Here is a 20206-nt window from a genome sequence, read left to right on the forward strand (position 1 = left end):
ATTGTGACTGGTTGCTGTATTGAATCGTATCTGGGTTGTGGAATATTTCTTTCGCAATTATGAGAACTTTGATTTGCATTGTAGTGTCACTCTCATTTAAGATTTTTGTGGACATCACACATATTTTGTTCTTATTTCAAAGAATTAAACAGCTTTACCAAATAATTTCTTTTGTTTAATTAATGGATACAATAAAAAGTGATCCTAGGTTTACAAGTATGCCCATACATCTTTTGATTCGGTTTTTTTTTCATTAATTTCATTGCTCAGGTAGATAATAAATAAAGGTATTGAGTTTTATGATAGGTGGAGTAGTTGCTACGTGGCAAAGATATAGCAAATGATTATGACCAGGTTGGGCTGCGTGATGAGTAAAAATGACAAATTAATATTATTTACACTACTGATCGGAAGTAAAAATTGACTCGGAAGAAACGATGACTAGGAATCTGAAAAGGTAAAATTTATTTTACAGTTATTAAAAAAGTTATTGCTATAATTACACAGAAATGTTTATCAAATAGATTTTTGATTCTAACAATGACAACATTCGGAAAGCAAATGGCTTTCAACATTATGGGAAATCAAGCCACGTTACGACAAAGATTGCATAGGGCCATGTTGTTCAGCAATGTATAATTTTCTTTTAAATAAAAACAATATTTACAGTTGTATGAGTTTCGTTTGGATTTACTACTGGAACTTTTTTACCACCTAATGCGCGGGTCTTCTCTTAAGGTCTTACAGTGGTCTACTACGCTGGCCAAATTCGGTGCAACACACACTATCGAGAATACCACCGAATTCGCGCCGAATTATTAATAATAATATATAATATAATTATAACATGATTACGTACATTTCTGGTTGCTCATTTTCACTTGTATAGATTCCATAATATCTTTGAAAGTGATCCAAAAAGTAAATACGATCGATGATATTTTTTAAGGTAATGACAAAATTTTGTCAATGTGTAGTTTCAAGTTTATACACGATTCCACTTTAGCATGGTCACCCGCTAGAAAGGGACAGAGGCCAGTAAAAGTAAGTCTCGCTCGGCTCGCGAATTTGGTCTCAGTGATCATTCCAGTTAGTATTATTACTTCCATGTTATAGACAAATTGAAATTTCATTCATCCACGATTTCGCTGATAGCAATTGACAGCATTTGCGGATGAATTTGACAAATTGCAGTTTTGACTTGACTTTTGACAGAATTACTTGACTGGTTACGAAGCGAACCAGTCAAAATCAAATAATCAATTAATATTTAAGTTGAATGAAGTCCTTTGGCTTTCGTTGTTGAGCGAATTGATAGTAATGTTTATTTTTTTAATCTGACGACTGAATGAATATTCAAAGCGCACAATTATTAATATTTTAGTAACATTAATCTACGAGTGTAAAAAGTGGGTACCAAATTATTTAAATACTTCGTGCAACTAAGCTATTAAATGTGAAACTAATCAGTAGAAATGTCCAGGTTATTATTGAAAAAGACAATCCTAAATGTTGTCAATAATTAGAATTTAGTGATACCAGTGTAAATTGTTTCGGCTTTCCGTCAATAGTAGTGCTTATCAATAGCGGCTATCTTATTGACAAAATCTCTCAGCCATAAAATTACGTAGAACCTTCTAAACAACCAACGACGTAGCTCTAGGTTGTTTCACAATTATTTAAATTTACTTGGACTATCTATATTGATTACAGATTGCTGCTGATCACGGCAATAAGTGTGCATGGGTTCGAGGCGTTTAATTAATCTTTCGTATTCTTGTAAAGTAGCATCTAACTCATTCAGAAACATGAGCATTGACATTGGAGGTAAGATCCAGCACATTCTATTCTTTTAATTTTTTTAAATATTAGAATCATGTTGAGGTTAATAAACAAAAATGTATTATTTATGTAAATAAATGTAAACATTTCAAATCTCACTGCAGGTACCTACCAAGACAATTTATATATTCAAAAATAATAGTGTTTTATTTTTTCAGGTATGAGGATAAGATACAAAGACAAGGATGATACTTTTTTGGAAAAGCATTTGGTATCAAAAGAGCCTTTTGGTCAATTCAAGGCATGGTTTGAAGAGGCCTGTACTAAAAAGGAGATACTAGAACCTAATGCAATGTGCTTGGCAACAGCCACTAAGTAATTATTCATTATCTGTTATCTATATTACCAAACATTTCAACATACGTCTTTTGTATGACTATGTCTTTATTATTATCAATATACCTGAAAATCTATTTATTCTCTTCTAGAACATTCAACTAATAGAATTTTAATTTTAGGAATGGATTTCCATCAGCCAGATTTGTTTTACTGAAAGGATATGGCAAAGAAGGATTCAAATTCTTTACAAACTATGAAAGCAGGAAAGCTAGAGAATTGGTAAATATTTGAAAGACAATGTTCCATTAGAATTAGCCAAACTTTTAATTGTTAATTACATAAATAACTCTTATTTTAGCATGAAAACCCTAATGTGGCTGCAACATTCTACTGGGAGAGTTTGAACAGATCTATAAGGATTGAAGGTTTTGTAGAAAAGGTGTCTGAAGATGAATCAACAAAATATTTCCACTCACGGCCAGTACCTAGTCAAATTGCTGCATGTGCCAGTTACCAGAGCACTCCTATTGAATCCAGAGATGTCTTGTGTGAAAGAGAGTCTGTGTTAGAAAAGGAATACCTCATACCAGAGAAGGAAGTTCCCAAGCCTGCATACTGGTATTTATTCCTGAAATATGCATTATACTAGTTTATGGTTAAACCTCCTAAGCTTCGTAGCAACATGTCCCATATGTTAATGCTTTATTTAGATTGGCGAAAATTAGGAGAGCTGACCCTTCTCATTTTTATTTTATTCTAGGTTTTGCTTACATTAGAATATTACATTCTTTGCTGCTTACTTACAGGGGTGGCTACATAATTCGCCCAAGAGCTGTTGAATTTTGGCAAGGCCAGCGTGACCGTCTTCATGACAGAATTAAGTTCAGGAAACCCAAGGAAGGAGAAGTCCCTGATGGGAAACTGTTGCATGAAGGAGAGGATGGATGGGTGTATGAACGTCTATCTCCATAAATAATCAAATAACTTATCAAATTGTCTTCCACTGTTTTACTTAGTCATGTTGTAAGTGTAATAGTACAAAGTAAGAGTAAAAATGTCATATTATTAAAAGGTTATGGTTTGTTATGTGTTATTTTTAATATTTCTTTTTGAATTCCTCCTGCACCTTTCCAGCACACTTCACTGGTCAATTGTCCATTTTTCTTTATGGCCTGTTCAAATTGCCTGACTCCACCACCTACTCCAAAATAGTATGTTTTAGCTGCTACATATGCAACTCCATCCTTATTCAATCTTTCTACAAACAGTGAAATAAGTTTGTCATAGTTACATTCATTGTAAATAGTTTCTGATGTAAGGATAATGTCATAGACATCAGATGTAAATTTCTTGTTAAATGATTCCCAATCGCCTGAGTAAAATTTACACTTTTTGATCTCATTCTGTCTTTTATCTTCTTCTTCAATGTTCAATATTACATTAGGAATTGTGACATGCTCTAATACTTCTTTGTTCTAAAAAAAATAATACAATATGTTAATGTTTTAAAAAAATAACTAAAATGGATATTTTATGTTAGATTATTAAATACTTACATAATCTTGGAATGTTACAAGAGAGCCTTTCTGATATGCGTAAATTCCTAATATTCCAGCACCACAGCCTAAATCTAAGACCTTTTTACCATCAAAGTTTGTATCACTTTGACTTTCAAGATATTCTACCAAGTCATAAGTACATTCCCATATTTTTAGTCCACCTAGAATAGTAAGCAACAATTAAGTAGGTAAGTAGTTAACATAATATAATGCAAATAATTTAGCAATTCATACTAGGAGTGTAGTAAAAATTACCCAGACTCACTAAATAACTTTTTCAATATATCCTAAAGCATTCACATACCAACTTGCCTTCATATGTGCCAGCAATAAGATCGCTGTGTTCCTTTTCTGCAAGTTCTACTGCGTTACTGAATCCACTTCCTTCAATATTAGCTAAGGCTTCAGTAACAACTACATGACCAATTTCGACATCACCGCAAGCAAACATTTTGGCACGAGTTACCTCTTCTCCGGCAGGTTTAAGCTGCTTGTCTGGCACGACTTCTTCACTTTCAAACCATTTGATATTTCCTTTATCATCTTCTGTAAAGAAAAATGAGTTGAAAGGCTATAGATATAGGTAACGTTATCAAACAATTTATTGCTATTACAGCATATATTACCAGTTACTAAGTCATTGTTCTCGTCTTCCCCGGAAAAGTTAAACCTAAAAGTCGTCATACTTCTGTTATGATACGACTATGATAGTAACAAATCGGCAGTGAAAATAACCTAATATTGATGTCCAATGCGCATGTACTATTGTTTACAAGTTTTGAAGTATCTCAAATGTGTCAATGTGACAGTCAGCTTTGACACTGACATTATAATTCTTTTTAAGACGTCACTATATAATTAAACAACTAAGCGAGGCCTAAGCAACGACTTAGGACTAAGGAGTCCTTAGTCCTCTCTGTATAGTTCCTATATCCAACTAGTCCTTAGTAAGGACTAATTAAATATTAGAACTCTTTCAATATAACTTTGATTACTCTGAGTACTCTTATCGATACCAAATACCTGCGTAGGTCATAGTCCTCCAATATGTAACTGTCCATGTTTTGGGCCCAAAGTGGACTATTATTACGCACAGTAATTATTATTACACAAAACCTAGGTTTTCTTAAATAGTTATACCCAAACAACATACATAACCATTTCTTCATCACTTAATTGCGTAGAAATAGAACATGATGAGCCTCACGTACCTATCTAATCACCCAAAATCATTTTAAGTCACTCTGATGCAATAAAATCACATTTTACTGGGTGAACAGTCTACTAGATCATGGTCAAACAAACATATTAAGTAATAAACCTTTAGAAAAGCATCTTGGTGAGTGGTCCTATTATTATCGGATTTTATCATCTTTAATATTTATTAGCAAATGCGGAAGTATATTTATCTTAGGTATACATAGCTAAATGGCTAAACCAATTTTCATAAAATTTTGCACAGAGATTCGAGCTAGTTCTGGATCCTAAACGTCTTCTGTCGTGTCAACGACTCACCATAATACAGTATTTATACAGTTATTGACCACAACAGAGATTTCCATCAATATTGAGGGCTTCTCGACGGTTAAGTCAGTGCTCCTAGCTGATCTATGGACCCAAATAAATAGTCAGGATTTACACTTGGGCTACACCTTTACGATAACGTAAAGATTTAACTGCACGTTTGGCGCAGTGGTTTAAGCGGTCACCGCGCCGCAACAACCGTAGCGCCGCGTGTGGTGGGTTCGAATCCCACCCGGGACAAATCTTTGTTTGATGAGCACGAGTATTTGTTCTGAGCCTGGATGTCAATTTATCTATTTATGTATTTATTTAGAAATATATAAGTATGTTTATCAGTTATTTGGTTACCATAGTACAAGCTCTGCTTAGTTTGGGATCAATTGACCGTGTGTGAGTTGTCCAATTATATTTATATTTATTTATATTTTATTTATTTGCGTTGTAGCGACACTCACGCAGTCGCGACATGTCTGTTTTCTGGCCAAAGTTTTCGCCCTACCACGAATCATCTTCTCGAATACGAATGCCCTTTGCGCCGCTGTATATATTGTAAATTATTGCACATTATAGGGTTTTATCGCGACCAAGTTAGTTAGATTGGCTGCACTTCGCGTCGCGCGCTTTAGTTGACTGCGAGGCTACTATAAGAAGAAACAAATTTGCGGCCGCCACTTAATGTTTCCCACTATATTAATTATCGCAATGCGATGTAGTAGTTATTTTCGTTCCACAACGCACTTCGTTATAGAACGAACTTGAACCAATATCCTGACTACGCGAACACAAATTTTCAGCTGTCGAAGATTCTTCGTCATCAAGTGTAGCCGTAGCAGGAATTATTTTTGTGCAAGCAGAAACGCGCGAGTCAGCTAGTAATGTTGTTCGGGTACATAGTACCTACGTATACTATAGTCCGAGTTCTATGAGTTTTCTTCATGAAGGTAGGCATAGGTACCTAGTTTTGATGATATCATAATGTAGCAGAAGGGAGGGCCAGTATTTTTAAAAAAAGTAAAATGTCGTTATGTCATATTTCCGTAACGGAGCAAAAAAATATTGTTGTATCTTTTATAATTTAAAATGGAAACTATTTGTAGTGAAAATGAACTTAACAAAAGATCGGTACGACAGCGCTTTTAATATTTTTTTAGTTTGTAACTTATCGCTGATTGTTCTTGGTCGAATGAACGCATCCATTCCTAGCTAACAAAACTAAATTCATCTCATTCATTCATACACGAGTTGTTAGCGTAAAAGTTGTGTGGAATTTAACAATATTTTGTAATTAGAGGGTTTTATCGTAACTAAGAACCCAGTAAAAGTAATATTAACACAATGACAGACGTAGCAAAAAAGGTAAAAACTTTAATTAATTTTTATGATGATCTATAGCTATAAGCTTTGTTTGACACGATCACACGAGTAACGTACTTTGATTAATGTGTGTGACCTCACAGTTTTCTCTTGAATTACCTTCAAATACTGTTGTGTCGTGGCAGTTTTTGATTCTCGGCTAAGATTTAAGGTTGCAGAAGTGTAATTTGAAGTGATTACAGCGATGGCTGCAGTAAGTATTGTGTTAAAAGCGACATAACCTCAACATATTGTGCGGCCGTGGGGTGTTTGAGGCGCAGCAAGTTGCGACAAGTAATGGCAGGCTGTTATTCGAGTGGATTGTTCAGTTAGCGTGTGTTTCCAGGTGCAGGACTACAAGGATTCTCTCAAGCAGAAGGCTGAGCACTTAATAATCAAAGGATTTCCAGAAAAGATAGTGAAACTAAATGAGCTCTTAGAAACGTCAAATTTCCAAAATCGTGATTTATCTGATGTTCACCAGGTTCGTTATACTATTTTCGATGAAAATCTATCATAATTTACGCGAAAATATTGCTTTTCTTTCGATATTTCCCATTTTGGTGAAAGGTTATAGTTATGTGTATAATTTTGATATATGTTATGTGTCATGGCTGTGATTGAGTTTCGGCGTCTGTTAAATGATGAGAGTTCGCTTGATTATTAGTGATTGCAAATCTTACATGTTGTTTCATTCATCCAAAAGACGAATTAAAGTATCAGTCAAGAAATATGATAAATAAAGATGTTTCACTGAAGTTATAGTAACAAACTTTTGTAATCTCATCAAACCAACAGCCCAATCAATATTGTTGAATGGATCACAAATATTTAATATGAACAGATCAGATCATTTGGATGCTGCATATTAATTTAGTACCTATTATTTATATGCATATTTGGATGAACATTTAAGGGCTTCTTAGACACATGTCTTGTAGTCTATATTAATTAGTTTTATAATAATTTCAGGACTTAAACATTCCAATACCACCACCAGCATCAGGAAATGAGCCAAATGCTAAGCGTCAGAGGATGGACTCCTCAGATTTGTCATCCAGCAATGCCTCCCTGGAGGGCACCAGGGTGTATGCTCTGCCAAATGGTACAGTACCATGCAACAAGCCACTCAGTGACCTCATCCATCTTGTCAAACCACATATCAGGGAACTGGTAGAAGATTCCAATCTGGTAAGTGGACCATGAACTTTATTCTTGTGCTGATTACTTTTGAATGAAACTCGTAAGGTTGTAAGCTACTCGATAAATAATGAAATCTGTGTTTTTGTCGCTCAGAGTTTAGTAAAGATACTATATTCCTCAGCTTCTTGAATTTAGTCAAAGAAATATGTTTTTTTTACAATAATAGAGTGAATTGTTTGAAAGAAATATTACACCTGTAATTTGTTAATTTACACATCCAATGTCTTCTTGTGACATATAAGATTGAGAAATAAAGTGCAATACACAGGCCTGACTTCACTACTTTTGTATAAGTAACTTGAATAAAATTTTGTTCATTGTTATTGTATAATGGCTCTCACTTTATCTAGTAATCAGATTATAATTATTAATCACTTAACCCACACTTTAAGTCCACAATCTTACAAAATTATCTCTGCCTATTCAGGAGAAGTAGAGATATCCTTATGTCATATACCCAAGCATAAGTTTGTTATGTGTTCAGAATCTCATTCATCTACTTTGGACTTGTTAATTCAAATATTAAAACAACTGCCAGCATGTGACTAACACTAAAACATTATCATTAGTGGGAACCCTTTGAGGAAATAATTATTCATAATTCCCCATTAGGTATATTCTTATTTCATTCCTTAATAGTATATTATTCTGTAGTTCCAAGGTGAATACTAAGTTATTCCTTGGTAAAACAATTTTTTACTTTCTATCTATGTGGGACTAAACAATTTCTACTTACATGTATGTGTTACTGTAAAAGCCCGAACGGTGGTAAATCCTAAGATTTTCCGGTATAACCTAAGATTTACCAACTCGCAATGGTAAAAGTCCGAACAATTATTTTATTTCGAACTTTTACCAATATTCACTTGATGATATCGAGATGTCGCCGGAGCCCCGCTTCGCGGGGCTCCTCCTTCTGGGTGGTTAAAAAAAAATAACCTCGAAGGCTAAGGTGGGAGCTTCGCTTCGCTCGCTCCCACCTTAGCCTTCTAACCTAACCTACCCATGTCGCTATGCCCAAAACTCCTTCTTTATAACTATGTCACAGTATATAATTATACCGTGAAATAGTTATAAACATAGTTATGAAGGAGGTTTTTTTTATATATCGTAACATAGTTTTTAAACTCTGGCTTGTTCGGACTTTTACCATTGAGAGTTGGTAAATCTTAGGTTTTACCGGAAAATCTTAGGATTTACCACAGTTCGGGCTTTTACAGTAACATATGAATCATTTAATTTTGTACCTTTTAGGTAATGATTCATAGGGAATTTACCCAGAGCTTTTATGACTTTACAGATTGATTAATTGTAGTGATAATATTTAAAGATGTCCAAGTGGTTCATAATATAAGAAAGTAAAAAAAGGGTAATTCAAATAAATTAAAATGTAGCTTTCACAAGTGTTGTGACTTATGCTGGCATAATTTGGATTATTATAGGGATAATCATGTGAGAGAAGGAAAGAATCTCTTAATCTTTCTTATCATTATGGGAAACTGAAATTTTGCAACATTACCCACCATTCGTCATCATTGCCATGTGTTCATCTATGACACATTATAATAAATATCTAAAGCAAATAAAATATTGTTTCAGCTTAAAATGTGGATCTCATTCATGATTCCCAAAATTGAAGATGGTAATAATTTTGGTGTATCAATACAAGAGGACACACTTGCCGAGATTCAGTCAGTTGAGTCTGAGGCTGCAGCATTTTTCGACCAAATCTCACGGTATTTCATCTCGCGGGCAAAGATCGTATCTAAGGTTGCCAAATATCCACACATTGATGACTACAGGCGAGCTGTTAGAGTAAGTACATTAGTATATTAACTCATCCTAGCATAAGAATATCTACTTTTTTGCATGATAATATTCCTTATGATTGGTACTGACCAACCTGAAGAACCTGGTAGAATGTATTACAAACACTGGTTTGAAATTTATTCTGACTGATTTATGTATCACACAAAATTCAAATCTATTCCAAATTATGTATGAATGAATTCTTTTCTAATGCTATTTAGATGTTTGAGTTCTTCTTTCGATTTTACCTGAGTACTCATTAACATAATTAATATATAGATAGAAGTTTGTATTTGATGGTCTGAATTTCTAGCTACATATTTTCCTTGTAGTAAAATCTTTTATATGTAATACTCTGGGATTTTACCATTTGTAATCAAACTAGTGGTTGGCAGGTGTTTTATAGTTTAAACTAATAAACGTATTTGTAAACAGGAATTGGACGAGAAAGAATACCTGTCACTGTGGCTGGTGATGTGCGAAATCCGCAACAGATACTGCTCACTGCACGACATCGTCATCAAGAACCTCGAGAAGATTAAAAAGCCTCGCTCATCCAATGCAGAAAATCTATATTAGGCTCTATTTCAATCTCAATTAGTATCTCTTTAGTCACATGCAATTGTAAGAATACATTGTGAAGCTAAGAGTAATATTGAAACTGTCTTGTCATTTATTTTTTATTCACTAGATTGCATTCTGTAAATATTTTCCACAACTGACATTTACGAATTGCAAATTCATGGAAATTTGAATTTTTTATCTCTGTAGCAGTAGTATATTTTCAGCTTGCATAATATATAATCAGATTTATACATACATTTCAATGACTCACAAGTCGAAATATTAATTCTAGGTGTTGTATTCTCTAGTGAGTAAAAAATAGAATTATATTCATATTGTGGTCTTATAGCAAGAGGAGAGGCTGAAGACTCGTATTACAAAGTGAGACTGACTCATTTCATTTGCGACATATTGTTGGAAATCACCCGGCACTGAGATTACATTAATTAAACATTCATGACATCAAATCAATAGACATTTGACTTGCTATGAAACTACAATGTGATTTATTTGTAACGCCAGTTGTTCCAAAACTATTCATAATAGGTTTTATTTAAGCTAAAATATTATGTCGATACTTAATGACACACTAAAGTGGACCTCCTATGTTTCCAAATTGATGAAAACATTCTTTAAATTTTAGTTTAAATGCGCATAAAAGATTTCAGGTTGACTTTTACCTAAAAAAGTGATATGATTGACTAGTAGTCAATATTTAATTTAATAAATGTACCCAATGTCGATAACATAATGAATACATTTCTATAAATGTGTATAACTGTAGTTTGATTTTGACTGCCTTTGTAACTAACTGTGCCCTTGTGACTATAAAAATAACAGATATATAGATAGACATAATACGTGATGAAATCATTCACGTACAGCGTTTTTAGTTGGGTTGTCGGGTACAACTACAAATCGCCGCTACTTATTACTTTTGTGACGATCTGTAGCTTACACCGGCGTTAATCGAGTACGGCGGGCGAGTCCATATAAAACGATAGTGGTGATAGTGGGATAATGGACAAGCAATAATAATATACTTATTCCTTCTGTTCCGTTTTTTTGTGAGAGATGAGAAGCAGAAACGACGATTTATACGTCCTTTTTGAAGAAGGTAAGTCTCCTCCTGTCTCAAGAACCATAGATCTCACAACGAAAGATCAGAGAAATCATGAGCCGGCCTGGAAATCGAACCATGAACCTCTGCGAGCATTCTCACTCGCTACTGCTTCGTCACAATCGTCCCCCGTTTAGTCAAGTACATGTAACGTAACACGGTCCTACGTTATAGTCGATATACAAGCAGACAAAGTTGATTCAATCTTTGTTATGAGCGTAGCACATATGTTATTGAATGCGACACGGCATCAAAAACGGGGTAATGTAAATCTATGTAGGTGATAATATTGGCCACTAACAAAAGTCAAAATAAATTCCGTTTTCAGAATATTGTTTTTTTGACGCAGCGTTCCTATAGGGTAAGATATTTTGACAGTTTTCTTCTACGATTTGTATTTTTCTATTTCTTTAGCATCATCTCGTTTTCATATAATTATATTAGGAATTATTTAGTTATGTTGAATTGTTGAAGGTATTTGAGGCAATGGCGAGCGATATCGACAAAGGTAACTTTGGCGACAGCGCCCGAAATACTGCGAGGAATGATTTGAAATCTAGAAGTTCTAATCATGTCTTTGACGGGGCCGGTGAAAATATACAATACTACAGTGATTCAGAGTCCATTGCTTCGAGGAAGAGTAAAACACGTTATATAAATCCAGCTATTTACATCGAGCCAGTGGAATCAACGCATTCTGTGACATCGCTTCAAGCAGACTCGAGTCTCTCCGACGTCACCCCTCACCCACACAGCAGTTACAGGAGTAACTCCACTCCATTTCTAAGTGGCCGAGAGTCGACTTCATCAAGCAGCGTGAAAAGGAAGTCATGTCGTTTGAACGGCCCAACGAATCTTGAAGAAATAGCCAGAGACGAAGAGACGCCGCGCTTTGACCGAACGTATCGTGAGGATGGGCCTGACACGTTTAGATTATCAGTTGCATCCGTGTCTACCACGACAACAGCCAAGTTGGAAAGGGAACGCAATGAGAAGAAGAAACAGGAGGCTTTTAAGCAGTGGGTAGCAAGGAAAGATCAAGAGGTTAGTATCTGGATTCCTATCATGACTAAGTATTAAAGGTTTACTGATTTTGGTGTCATTGTATGAATTGTCATTGGTAAAATACCTGTAGGTAGGTACATGCACGGCAGTAATCCGAAGTTGTCTAAAACAGGGCCAGGATATAGTTTAGCCGAAAATTATATTAAACGTGCTCCTCAAAATTCTAGAAACGTGAAAAGGCTCGTCTCGAAAAGATGAAGCGGCAAGTGGTGGCTACGACCTCCCAGGAAAAGCGGGAGGAATCATACCGGAGGTGGCTGGAGCGGAAGCGCTCGCAAACGGAGCGGCAACGAGCCGACGAGATCATGCGACAGTATCGAAACAACGAAGAGATTGAACGACAGAGAAACCAGCGGGAAAGGGAGAAGGAAGAAAAATTGGCAGAATGGATCCGTAAGAAAGAAGAAGATATGAAAGGTATCTTTACACAATCGATATTCTTTTTAGTGAATGCGTGTTCCCGATTTTAATTAGTTATTTTCATAGTGATGAAAACTCGTGAGGAGCGTAAAGCAGCTCGCGCGGCCATCGACAACGAACGCCGACGCGCAAATGGTGAACGTGCTTACAGAGATTGGCTTCGTACTAGCAAGAACAAACCACTGCCTGTGCCTCTAAACCAGGGAGAGCTAAGTGAGTGTGACATTTTATTATTGTTACTGCTTGTTCTAAGCAATTTATTATAGTATTATAGCTTAGAAATAACCAAGCTCAGCTTCTACTATCATCACATAAAGGTCGTGTTAATGCTAAGTATATTTAAGTTAGGAATCATACTTAGAATAATATAGCGTATGTTTAATTTGTTTCTAGGTATGCGTGGTTCCGTGTCACAGATGTACATAAACCCTGTTCCTTGGCAGTCCCCCACATGAGGGTAGATAGGTGTAATTAATCGTAGGTGCTTGTTACGCGTTGGACTACTTATACTTCAAATATTATGCGCGCTTCAAAATCACTGTTTATTTTAATTGTTCTTATTCTTTAGCTATCGACGTATACTTAATTTTAGATTAAATTTTCGATATTTTTTAGACTACCGTTTTGCTGCAATTGTGTTTATATCAGGGATATTATTGTTGTAAACAGTCAAACAAAAGGCTCGTTTAAATAAAACAATGTTGTTTATTTCGACATTTAGTTTTATTTTAATTATAGTTTTAGTAATATTAGGGTCCCGTCAAGTTTAATAATACATACCCATAGAAAATTCACAAATATCTACTAAGTATTCGGCACGCGATAATTTTTCCTAAGGTACCTAAGATGATGCAAATTTAATTTAAATGTTGCGAGTTGCAAAATGTGCAAGATAAGAAGCAAATGAAGTTAAAGTATTCTCTACATTACAATCTATCCAGACAGCTCTTCTTTATAAAATATTCTGCACATGCCACAGCCATCTTTGATGCCTAATTCTAATTTTGTACTACATCTGAGTATTCCATGTTCGTTGTTGGTGAGAATTTTACTCAATTACTTTTGCGTAATATCAATAAACATCTTCTTCCTCTTTGAGTCTCAGGATTTCGGATTTGTTCATGAAGTAGTAGGTGGGCTGGCGACCTTTGAGGTCTTTGAGCACTCGTTTTGCGCCGGCTCGGATCAACACTCTGCTCAATGATTCTATCTTTTCCACTCCCATCGCATAGTGCAGCGGTGTGCGCTCCAACTGTCACATGAGAAAACACATTCGAATTAGCGGAGAATTCCTCTTTCAGACAACTAAATTCGAGACCTGATTGAAACCATCACATCACACATGTCATTATTTCATAGTAATAGATTTTGTATAGCTTACATTATCTCCAATTCTTAATAACTCGGGATAAGTTTGCGCCAGATACGCGACGACATCTTCATGTTGTGCCAGCACAGCGATGTGCAAGGCTGTCCTTCCGAAGGAGTTCTGGCAGCGAGCGAGGGTTCGGGCACCTTCGCCTGACAAGGCACTCTGGACCGCCGCGAGGTCGCCTCTCCTGACAGCACTGTGTAGAGCCTCTCGGGATTCCTATACAAAATTAAAGCTATAACAACCTTCACACATTATTTTGGAATAGATGCACATAATAATATAACTCTGAAATTATTATATTGGAGCGCAAAATCTCTATCCAAGTTATGTCCTAATTTCTCCTCGTTCCAGGCAATATTAGTTAAATGTGGCGACAATTTTATCGTTGGAAACATTTCCATACTTATTCCAAACTCAGGAACCAACCTCAAATGCAGGTATGGAAGCGAGCAAGCTGCTCATTTCAGAGTCACCGCGCTGAGCGATCACCTCTGTTATTGGCACACCTTCCTCGTCCACGACATCGAGTATGTGATCATATCCTTCCATTAACAACTCCATGATTTTCTCTGTGTTTCCTGCATAAAAATTGTATATTTGAAAGCGAAACTTTATTTCCTAAAATATATTATTCGAATACTAGCTAAAAATGTAGCCTATATTTAACCCGGGGTCTTCGCCAAATAAAAACCAATACGTCGGTTTAGTCGAGAAGGTTTAGTAGATTTTAGCGTCTCTAGCAGACAAACTTTCGCAATTATAATATTAGCAACGGTCTCAAGCTGCGAGTCCACATGGGGATCGGAGTGTACTAAGCGTGAGTTACTGTAAGGAGAAGAATTTCTGTGACCGAAAAGCGGATCCAATGGACGCAGTACCATAATAATACAAGCAAATCCGACTCTCCCCCACCTCCTGTCATATTATATTTTTGGGTTACTTACCTCTCGCTGCTAGGTGTAGTACCCATTTATCAATTTCACTCGTGTTCTCTGCTACGTTAGCCTGTATTGAGACGTCTCGAGCACTCCTGTACAGTTCGTCTCTGAATCCTAAACTTATGTCTGACTCTTGAAGTAGTTGGAACAGCGCATTCCGGGCGTGCGTGCGAGCGGCGGCGAAGTGTAGCATTGATTGTCCATGTTCATCCTACAACATTGAAATAGTAAATGTAGAACGGGCGAATAATATTTTTGCCTTATTCGTAGAACATTTGGAATACAAAGTTTATTTTTAATTGTAGTGTTTACATAGAAAGCTACGTAATTTATTGCCTATACATTGTAGTAAAAATGTTTATTCAAATATAATTTCAGTTTGTTGGTATAGATGCAATAAATTATGTATGGGTAATGGCTTTGTTGCGGGTGCAATTAGTTTTGAATATTTCAGGTAGTCCTTCATTATTAAAAAGTAGATAACCTATCGATTTATGAATCATTTCAGCACGAAATGTTTGTATTGAAATTTGCGCAGACTGGATTTGATTGAAGCCATCGATCGATTGATTTTTGAAGCTATTAGTTTTTGTTTCCTTTCGTTGCAGTTAAATCAAACTATGTTTACCACAAAGTCGATCCAAAATCAAAACAAGTACTCATTTAGGGGTAACAAAAACTTCTGCCCTTAATGCAATTGAATCCATAACCCTCCCGTACGCATTGGCAGTCATCGTCATCGTCGTCAAACAAATTATGAAGCAGGTACTTTTAAGACTTGAACTTTAAGGTATTCCAGAGTATCTTAGCAAATTGTAATATTGTTCTGTGCTTACCCTACTGGCACTGCTGAAGGCAGTCTCAGGAGCATCAGGACTGGTGACTGGCTGAGGGTCGACGGTGACGACGTCAATGGGTCGGTTCGGCCTTGTTGCCGTGCGGTTGCGGATCTCTTTGGATGGTACTGGTTCGGGCGCGGGCGGCGCTTGCTCGTTTTCCACTTCGGCTGCTTCTTGCGTCAACATCATGTTGGTTTCCTACGCGAAAAACGAAGTATGAGGTTAGATCATTTTAGTCTTAGTAGTAAAATTCACACGTTGAATTAATAGTCTATCGTTATAGCTTCCAATAACGCTTTCAATATATTTGGCGACACATTAGACTACTGCAAATCTTCGTTTATGGTAGAAATCGTCATGAGTTTAAGTTTTTAATGTTCATTAATAAATACTTGTTTTACCCCCAAGATGAAAGAAACAAATTGATGATAAAGGAGTCATAAATGTTGATAGAATATAACTTTGCTCACCTGCATACCTAGCATTGGCTTCTCGCGCTCAGGGAAGTTATGAAGAAAACTTGCTAAGAACGCAACTGGATCTTTAGGCTTTATATTAGCCACCTCGGTTAGACCTTTGATCAAAGGATCGCCGAGAGCTGTAAACACATCGTCCGTATGAACGTCCCTATCCTCACTGACTATTTCCATTGTGTCATTTAATAAACTATTTTAAAACTTTAATAAGCGCTTACACTTAGCTAGGTATCTGCCCTCTTCGGTACGAAAGATGGGAATGTCCATGTGGCCGTTGTCGGCGTGGCTTGTGCCTGAAACCGATCAATTATTCATTGTCACGGCCTTCGATGTGTGCTGTGGGAGGGGAAGGGGTGCGAGAATCCATAAAACACGTGAGTTTTTACGCGAACATGAACACCTGGTGGGGCTAGTGGGTGGATAATTAAACTCCCTTGTAGGTCGGTAATGGAACTGGACAGAAGAAAGGCTATATTAGCACTGGCCAGTCATAATTGATATGGCCTATTCTTATCGATCGATTGTTAACTTGACCGTCGCTTTGATGTATATCATAAATACAGGTTCCATAAGCGTATGGATAAGTGGTTTCGATTTATTATTTAAAGAACATTTATTGATATTTACGAAAATACACGTAGTTTCTAATATTTTACTAGAACATGAAAATTTTGGTTTGATTAATAGAGACAAATCACAAATATTCGACATAGCACTGTTTGTATCTAATGTTGGAAAGACAAGGATGGTTGATGGAGAGCGTGCAGTAAAACGCAAAGCATAGTTTTGACTGTTCTGTGTGCAAGCGTGAACGTTTGTTATGAAATTACGCTGGTGTAAGACTCACACGAACACGCCACCGCACAAGGAAACGAAGAAAATAACATAGTACTGACCTAAAACTTTATAGATGCAATATGCTATTTAGATGCCGCTCAGCAACAACCTTACGTAGAAACGGTTTTCAGTCCTATAAATCTTTCCAACATTCGATAATATTAAGTGAAATGTGATGCTCGTGTAAAGGTGACTAAAAATTTAACATTGAAAAGCTTTTATCGTCTATAGTTTTTCCCTTTTTTCCGGACTTTCTTGTCCAGTCAAGCTACTTCTCTTCCTGCGAAAAATATTCGTTAGCATTGTTGCAATGTGTGCTGAATTTTGCATTGATAAATCCTTCTCAAGGTGAAGTAGGTTTGATGCAGCTGTGGCAAAGTCATTGAAACAATTCGTTTCACCCGTACCCAAGCATTGATAGTTGCTGATTCTTGCAATATCAGTACTTAAAGTTTCACGGTATTGCAGGCCCCTCATAGCGCATAAATGTTTCATATTATCGGGATCTTTGGAGAGTCCAGGAAAGTTAACAATCAGGCTGTAACGGATGCCAGCGCCTAAAAATGTTGGTCTGGACGACAGGTGCCCCAATTTTGGATCCCACACAAAATCTAGTTTCTCGTGCAAGTAAGTCATAATGTATGATAGTCTACTGAAAGGCAAACCAATTTCTCCAGGTGAATCTTGTGATGTAGAAACAAGTACTCGAATATGATCGTGCACGTTTATCCATACTGCTACACTTTTATCATCGCTAACGAAAACGCCTCGTCCGTAGGGCCAATGTCTTCCATGTAATCTCATGCAGTCATCAATTTCTTCTCTATCGCAGAGAGCTATCAGTAAACCGCTTGATGCTAAAGTCGCACAAATTTCAGAAGGTTTTTCCAAAACTTCATTCATAGTGTAATAAGTGCCTCCCTTTTGATCTGACTCCGGATCAGGCTGTTCGCTGAACTTTGAAAAGTCTTCCTGCATCAATATTGTCGTTATAATTCTTTCTATAGTTTCCAACTTTCCCACCTTTAAGTTTAATGGCAATTCAAATCCTTCTAAATTCCTTGAACATTCTATTGCTCCTGAGAGTATAAATTCATCGTTCGGGTCAATATTCAATTCGACAAGAGGCTCGGTAGATAGCTTTGCGGAGGACGTTTTTGCAAAGTCTGATTTGGGGTGATCAGGTAATTCAGAATTTACGTTGATGTTATGAAGATCTTTTATTAGCGGCAATAAGAATTCATGAAATACTTCATAAACGTAGTAATCTGGAGCAGTTATTCCTCCCGGAAAGTCTTCCTCGACTGTTTGAACGATGTTTCTGTTATCAGGCAGTTTTTTTACAGCAGGCCAAATGACATCAAAAAGGTCATGATCAAGTTTTGTGACTCTGTGTTTTATCATATCAAAAATAGGTCTCTTTAGGAATCTACCAAGAACAAGAGGTGGCGTGGCTCTGTTGGATGAGGCTGACAAAGGAGTTCGAGCTGGTCTAGCAGAGGCGAGGAGACGGTAGCATCGTTCCAAAGTGTCCAACGCTTCGGGTGCTTCCAAAATACGGCGAGACGATACGTGATCCTCAGGTACTGGACATACTCAGATTAAAATGTGCTTATAACAGTATTAAAGTAAACATAATGCTACGTATTTCGGTGCTGATTCTCTTTGCTAAAGCTTTACTTATTTTGATTGGTGTATTTTACATACCTTTGTCAGAGAACATACTTTGCACTGCATCTTCACTTATGCCATAATCTGATAAAAGTTGATCAAAAGGTAATGCAGATGGCTCCTTCTGATAGTCCTCAGCTGACCTCCCATTCTGTGTGAATATATTATTTACATTTCACGATGTTAAAACTAGTAATGTTGAATGAAAAATAATAAGTTTATAAACTTACATCATCTAAATCTTTCGAGTTGGCACCCAATTGTTGAAGAAGATTGTAATAATGTCCGTTGTCTGGGAGGACCGCTGCATAGTGCAGTGCAGTTCTGCCTTCAAAGTCAACCGCTGATAGAGTTTCCGGAAATCTAAAATTTAATTGATAGCGTGCAGTGTTGTTCGTATAATTATATGTTCAAGTAACGATTTTCGTTACTTTTAGAATAAAAACTGACCTTCCTCCCAAATATTTCATGATGTTTGTCTTCCCAAATATAGTTGCTACATGCAATGGCGTAGCTCCATTTGGTGATATTGGATCTCGAGCAATAGCAAATTTTCGTCGATCCAGTGCAGCCTGTAAATCTCTGATATTTCCTTCTCTTGCAGCTACATGAACTTTGTTGATTTTTTGCTACAAAAAATGGTTTCAAATTAATACGGTATTCTGTAATATCGTCAATAAATTATTTTGAAGGGATTAAGCTTACCATGTATGTTGGGACATTATCTAGAAATGCTTGGAGTTCAGAATTCCTTGATTGCCTTCCAATAAGCCTTGATCCTTCACCGTTTAAAACTAATGTTGCTAACATCTCCATATTAGCATTATTTATTAAATCTGTGACTTCTGGATCAATTTCGTTATCCTGTGAAATTACAAGTAATGCATTACAATTTGATATTTGTTAAAGATGTGAACTACATTGGCGTTCTAAACGTATTTACTTGTAAGGAAGTACAGATAACTAAGAAGCTGGCAAATCAATTCATGACAGTGGTGTTACGAGGTGTCTGTGAGGAGTACACAGTGCTACAATGATGCTTCTAATCTAAGAACACCACAATCAACTAATTAATTTACTTATTACCTTTCTTAGTTGGTCGATTCATACTTGATGATACAATTTAGGATATACTTACAACTACTAGGACTTCTCCGTGCACTGATTCCTCTCTTTGAGTCATACTTGCATCCTGCGAGTCCTGTTCGGCATCGGCTCTCACAACACCTTCTATAAGACTTTCCTGTGTACTTCGGCCGTTGGTGACGTTTCCTTAATTAGCAAAATAATCATAAATATTGAACTTGTCAGGGACCCTCTTATAATTGATTA

At 36.3% G+C, this 20206-nt stretch overlaps 5 protein-coding genes across 14 annotated transcripts; 3 read left to right on the plus strand and 2 right to left on the minus strand.

Moving 5' to 3' along the window:
• The first annotated feature begins 993 nt into the window (after positions 1 to 993).
• On the plus strand, positions 994 to 3207 carry LOC142977558 (pyridoxine/pyridoxamine 5'-phosphate oxidase-like). Of its 4 annotated transcripts, none has more exons than XM_076121510.1 (6): positions 994 to 1089; positions 1714 to 1827; positions 2001 to 2157; positions 2301 to 2400; positions 2480 to 2739; positions 2928 to 3207. In XM_076121510.1, the coding sequence occupies exons 2-6, from the start codon at positions 1743 to 1745 to the stop codon at positions 3091 to 3093; spliced, it is 768 nt and encodes a 255-aa protein (XP_075977625.1). In that variant the 5' UTR covers positions 994 to 1089; positions 1714 to 1742; the 3' UTR covers positions 3094 to 3207. The 4 variants fall into 4 exon arrangements, with proteins under 4 accessions (XP_075977625.1, XP_075977626.1, XP_075977624.1 ...); XM_076121511.1 differs by having other exon boundaries at positions 1020 to 1044; XM_076121509.1 differs by lacking the exon at positions 994 to 1089 and adding an exon at positions 1110 to 1409.
• LOC142977557 (histidine protein methyltransferase 1 homolog) lies at positions 3115 to 4463 on the minus strand. 2 transcript variants are annotated; one of them, XM_076121507.1, is made up of 4 exons: positions 4307 to 4463; positions 3993 to 4223; positions 3678 to 3841; positions 3115 to 3596 (listed from the first exon to the last, which is right to left on the minus strand). In XM_076121507.1, exons 1-4 carry the CDS (start codon positions 4362 to 4364, stop codon positions 3195 to 3197), a joined length of 855 nt encoding a protein of 284 aa, XP_075977622.1. In that variant the 5' UTR covers positions 4365 to 4463; the 3' UTR covers positions 3115 to 3194. The 2 variants fall into 2 exon arrangements, with proteins under 2 accessions (XP_075977622.1, XP_075977621.1); XM_076121506.1 differs by having other exon boundaries at positions 3993 to 4226.
• Positions 4464 to 6401: 1938 nt separating this feature from the next.
• Positions 6402 to 10911, plus strand: REG (proteasome regulator gamma). Of its 2 annotated transcripts, none has more exons than XM_076121885.1 (5): positions 6402 to 6560; positions 6904 to 7041; positions 7530 to 7748; positions 9360 to 9575; positions 10005 to 10911. In XM_076121885.1, exons 1-5 carry the CDS (start codon positions 6540 to 6542, stop codon positions 10146 to 10148), a joined length of 738 nt encoding a protein of 245 aa, XP_075978000.1. In that variant the 5' UTR covers positions 6402 to 6539; the 3' UTR covers positions 10149 to 10911. The 2 variants fall into 2 exon arrangements, with proteins under 2 accessions (XP_075978000.1, XP_075978001.1); XM_076121886.1 differs by lacking the exon at positions 6402 to 6560 and adding an exon at positions 6614 to 6771.
• A 661-nt stretch (positions 10912 to 11572) lies between these two features.
• On the plus strand, positions 11573 to 13452 carry LOC142977488 (uncharacterized). Of its 2 annotated transcripts, XM_076121390.1 has the most exons (5): positions 11573 to 11614; positions 11728 to 12297; positions 12486 to 12735; positions 12805 to 12951; positions 13132 to 13452. In XM_076121390.1, the coding sequence occupies exons 2-5, from the start codon at positions 11740 to 11742 to the stop codon at positions 13191 to 13193; spliced, it is 1017 nt and encodes a 338-aa protein (XP_075977505.1). In that variant the 5' UTR covers positions 11573 to 11614; positions 11728 to 11739; the 3' UTR covers positions 13194 to 13452. The 2 variants fall into 2 exon arrangements, with proteins under 2 accessions (XP_075977505.1, XP_075977504.1); XM_076121389.1 differs by lacking the exon at positions 11573 to 11614 and having other exon boundaries at positions 11621 to 12297.
• Positions 13451 to 20141, minus strand: LOC142977487 (arginine kinase 1-like). Of its 4 annotated transcripts, XM_076121386.1 has the most exons (12): positions 20013 to 20141; positions 19580 to 19738; positions 19325 to 19503; positions 19105 to 19237; positions 18911 to 19025; positions 16585 to 16659; positions 16361 to 16488; positions 15888 to 16088; positions 15058 to 15262; positions 14540 to 14691; positions 14120 to 14329; positions 13451 to 13990 (listed from the first exon to the last, which is right to left on the minus strand). In XM_076121386.1, the coding sequence occupies exons 1-12, from the start codon at positions 20055 to 20057 to the stop codon at positions 13811 to 13813; spliced, it is 1782 nt and encodes a 593-aa protein (XP_075977501.1). In that variant the 5' UTR covers positions 20058 to 20141; the 3' UTR covers positions 13451 to 13810. The 4 variants fall into 4 exon arrangements, with proteins under 4 accessions (XP_075977501.1, XP_075977502.1, XP_075977503.1 ...); XM_076121387.1 differs by lacking the exons at positions 18911 to 19025; positions 19105 to 19237; positions 19325 to 19503; positions 19580 to 19738; positions 20013 to 20141 and adding an exon at positions 17263 to 17397; XM_076121388.1 differs by lacking the exons at positions 18911 to 19025; positions 19105 to 19237; positions 19325 to 19503; positions 19580 to 19738; positions 20013 to 20141 and having other exon boundaries at positions 16369 to 16488; positions 16585 to 16602.
• Positions 20142 to 20206: the final 65 nt, after the last annotated feature.

Source organism: Anticarsia gemmatalis, chromosome 13 (assembly GCF_050436995.1).
Source record: "Anticarsia gemmatalis isolate Benzon Research Colony breed Stoneville strain chromosome 13, ilAntGemm2 primary, whole genome shotgun sequence".
NCBI classification, from domain to species: domain Eukaryota; kingdom Metazoa; phylum Arthropoda; class Insecta; order Lepidoptera; family Erebidae; genus Anticarsia; species Anticarsia gemmatalis.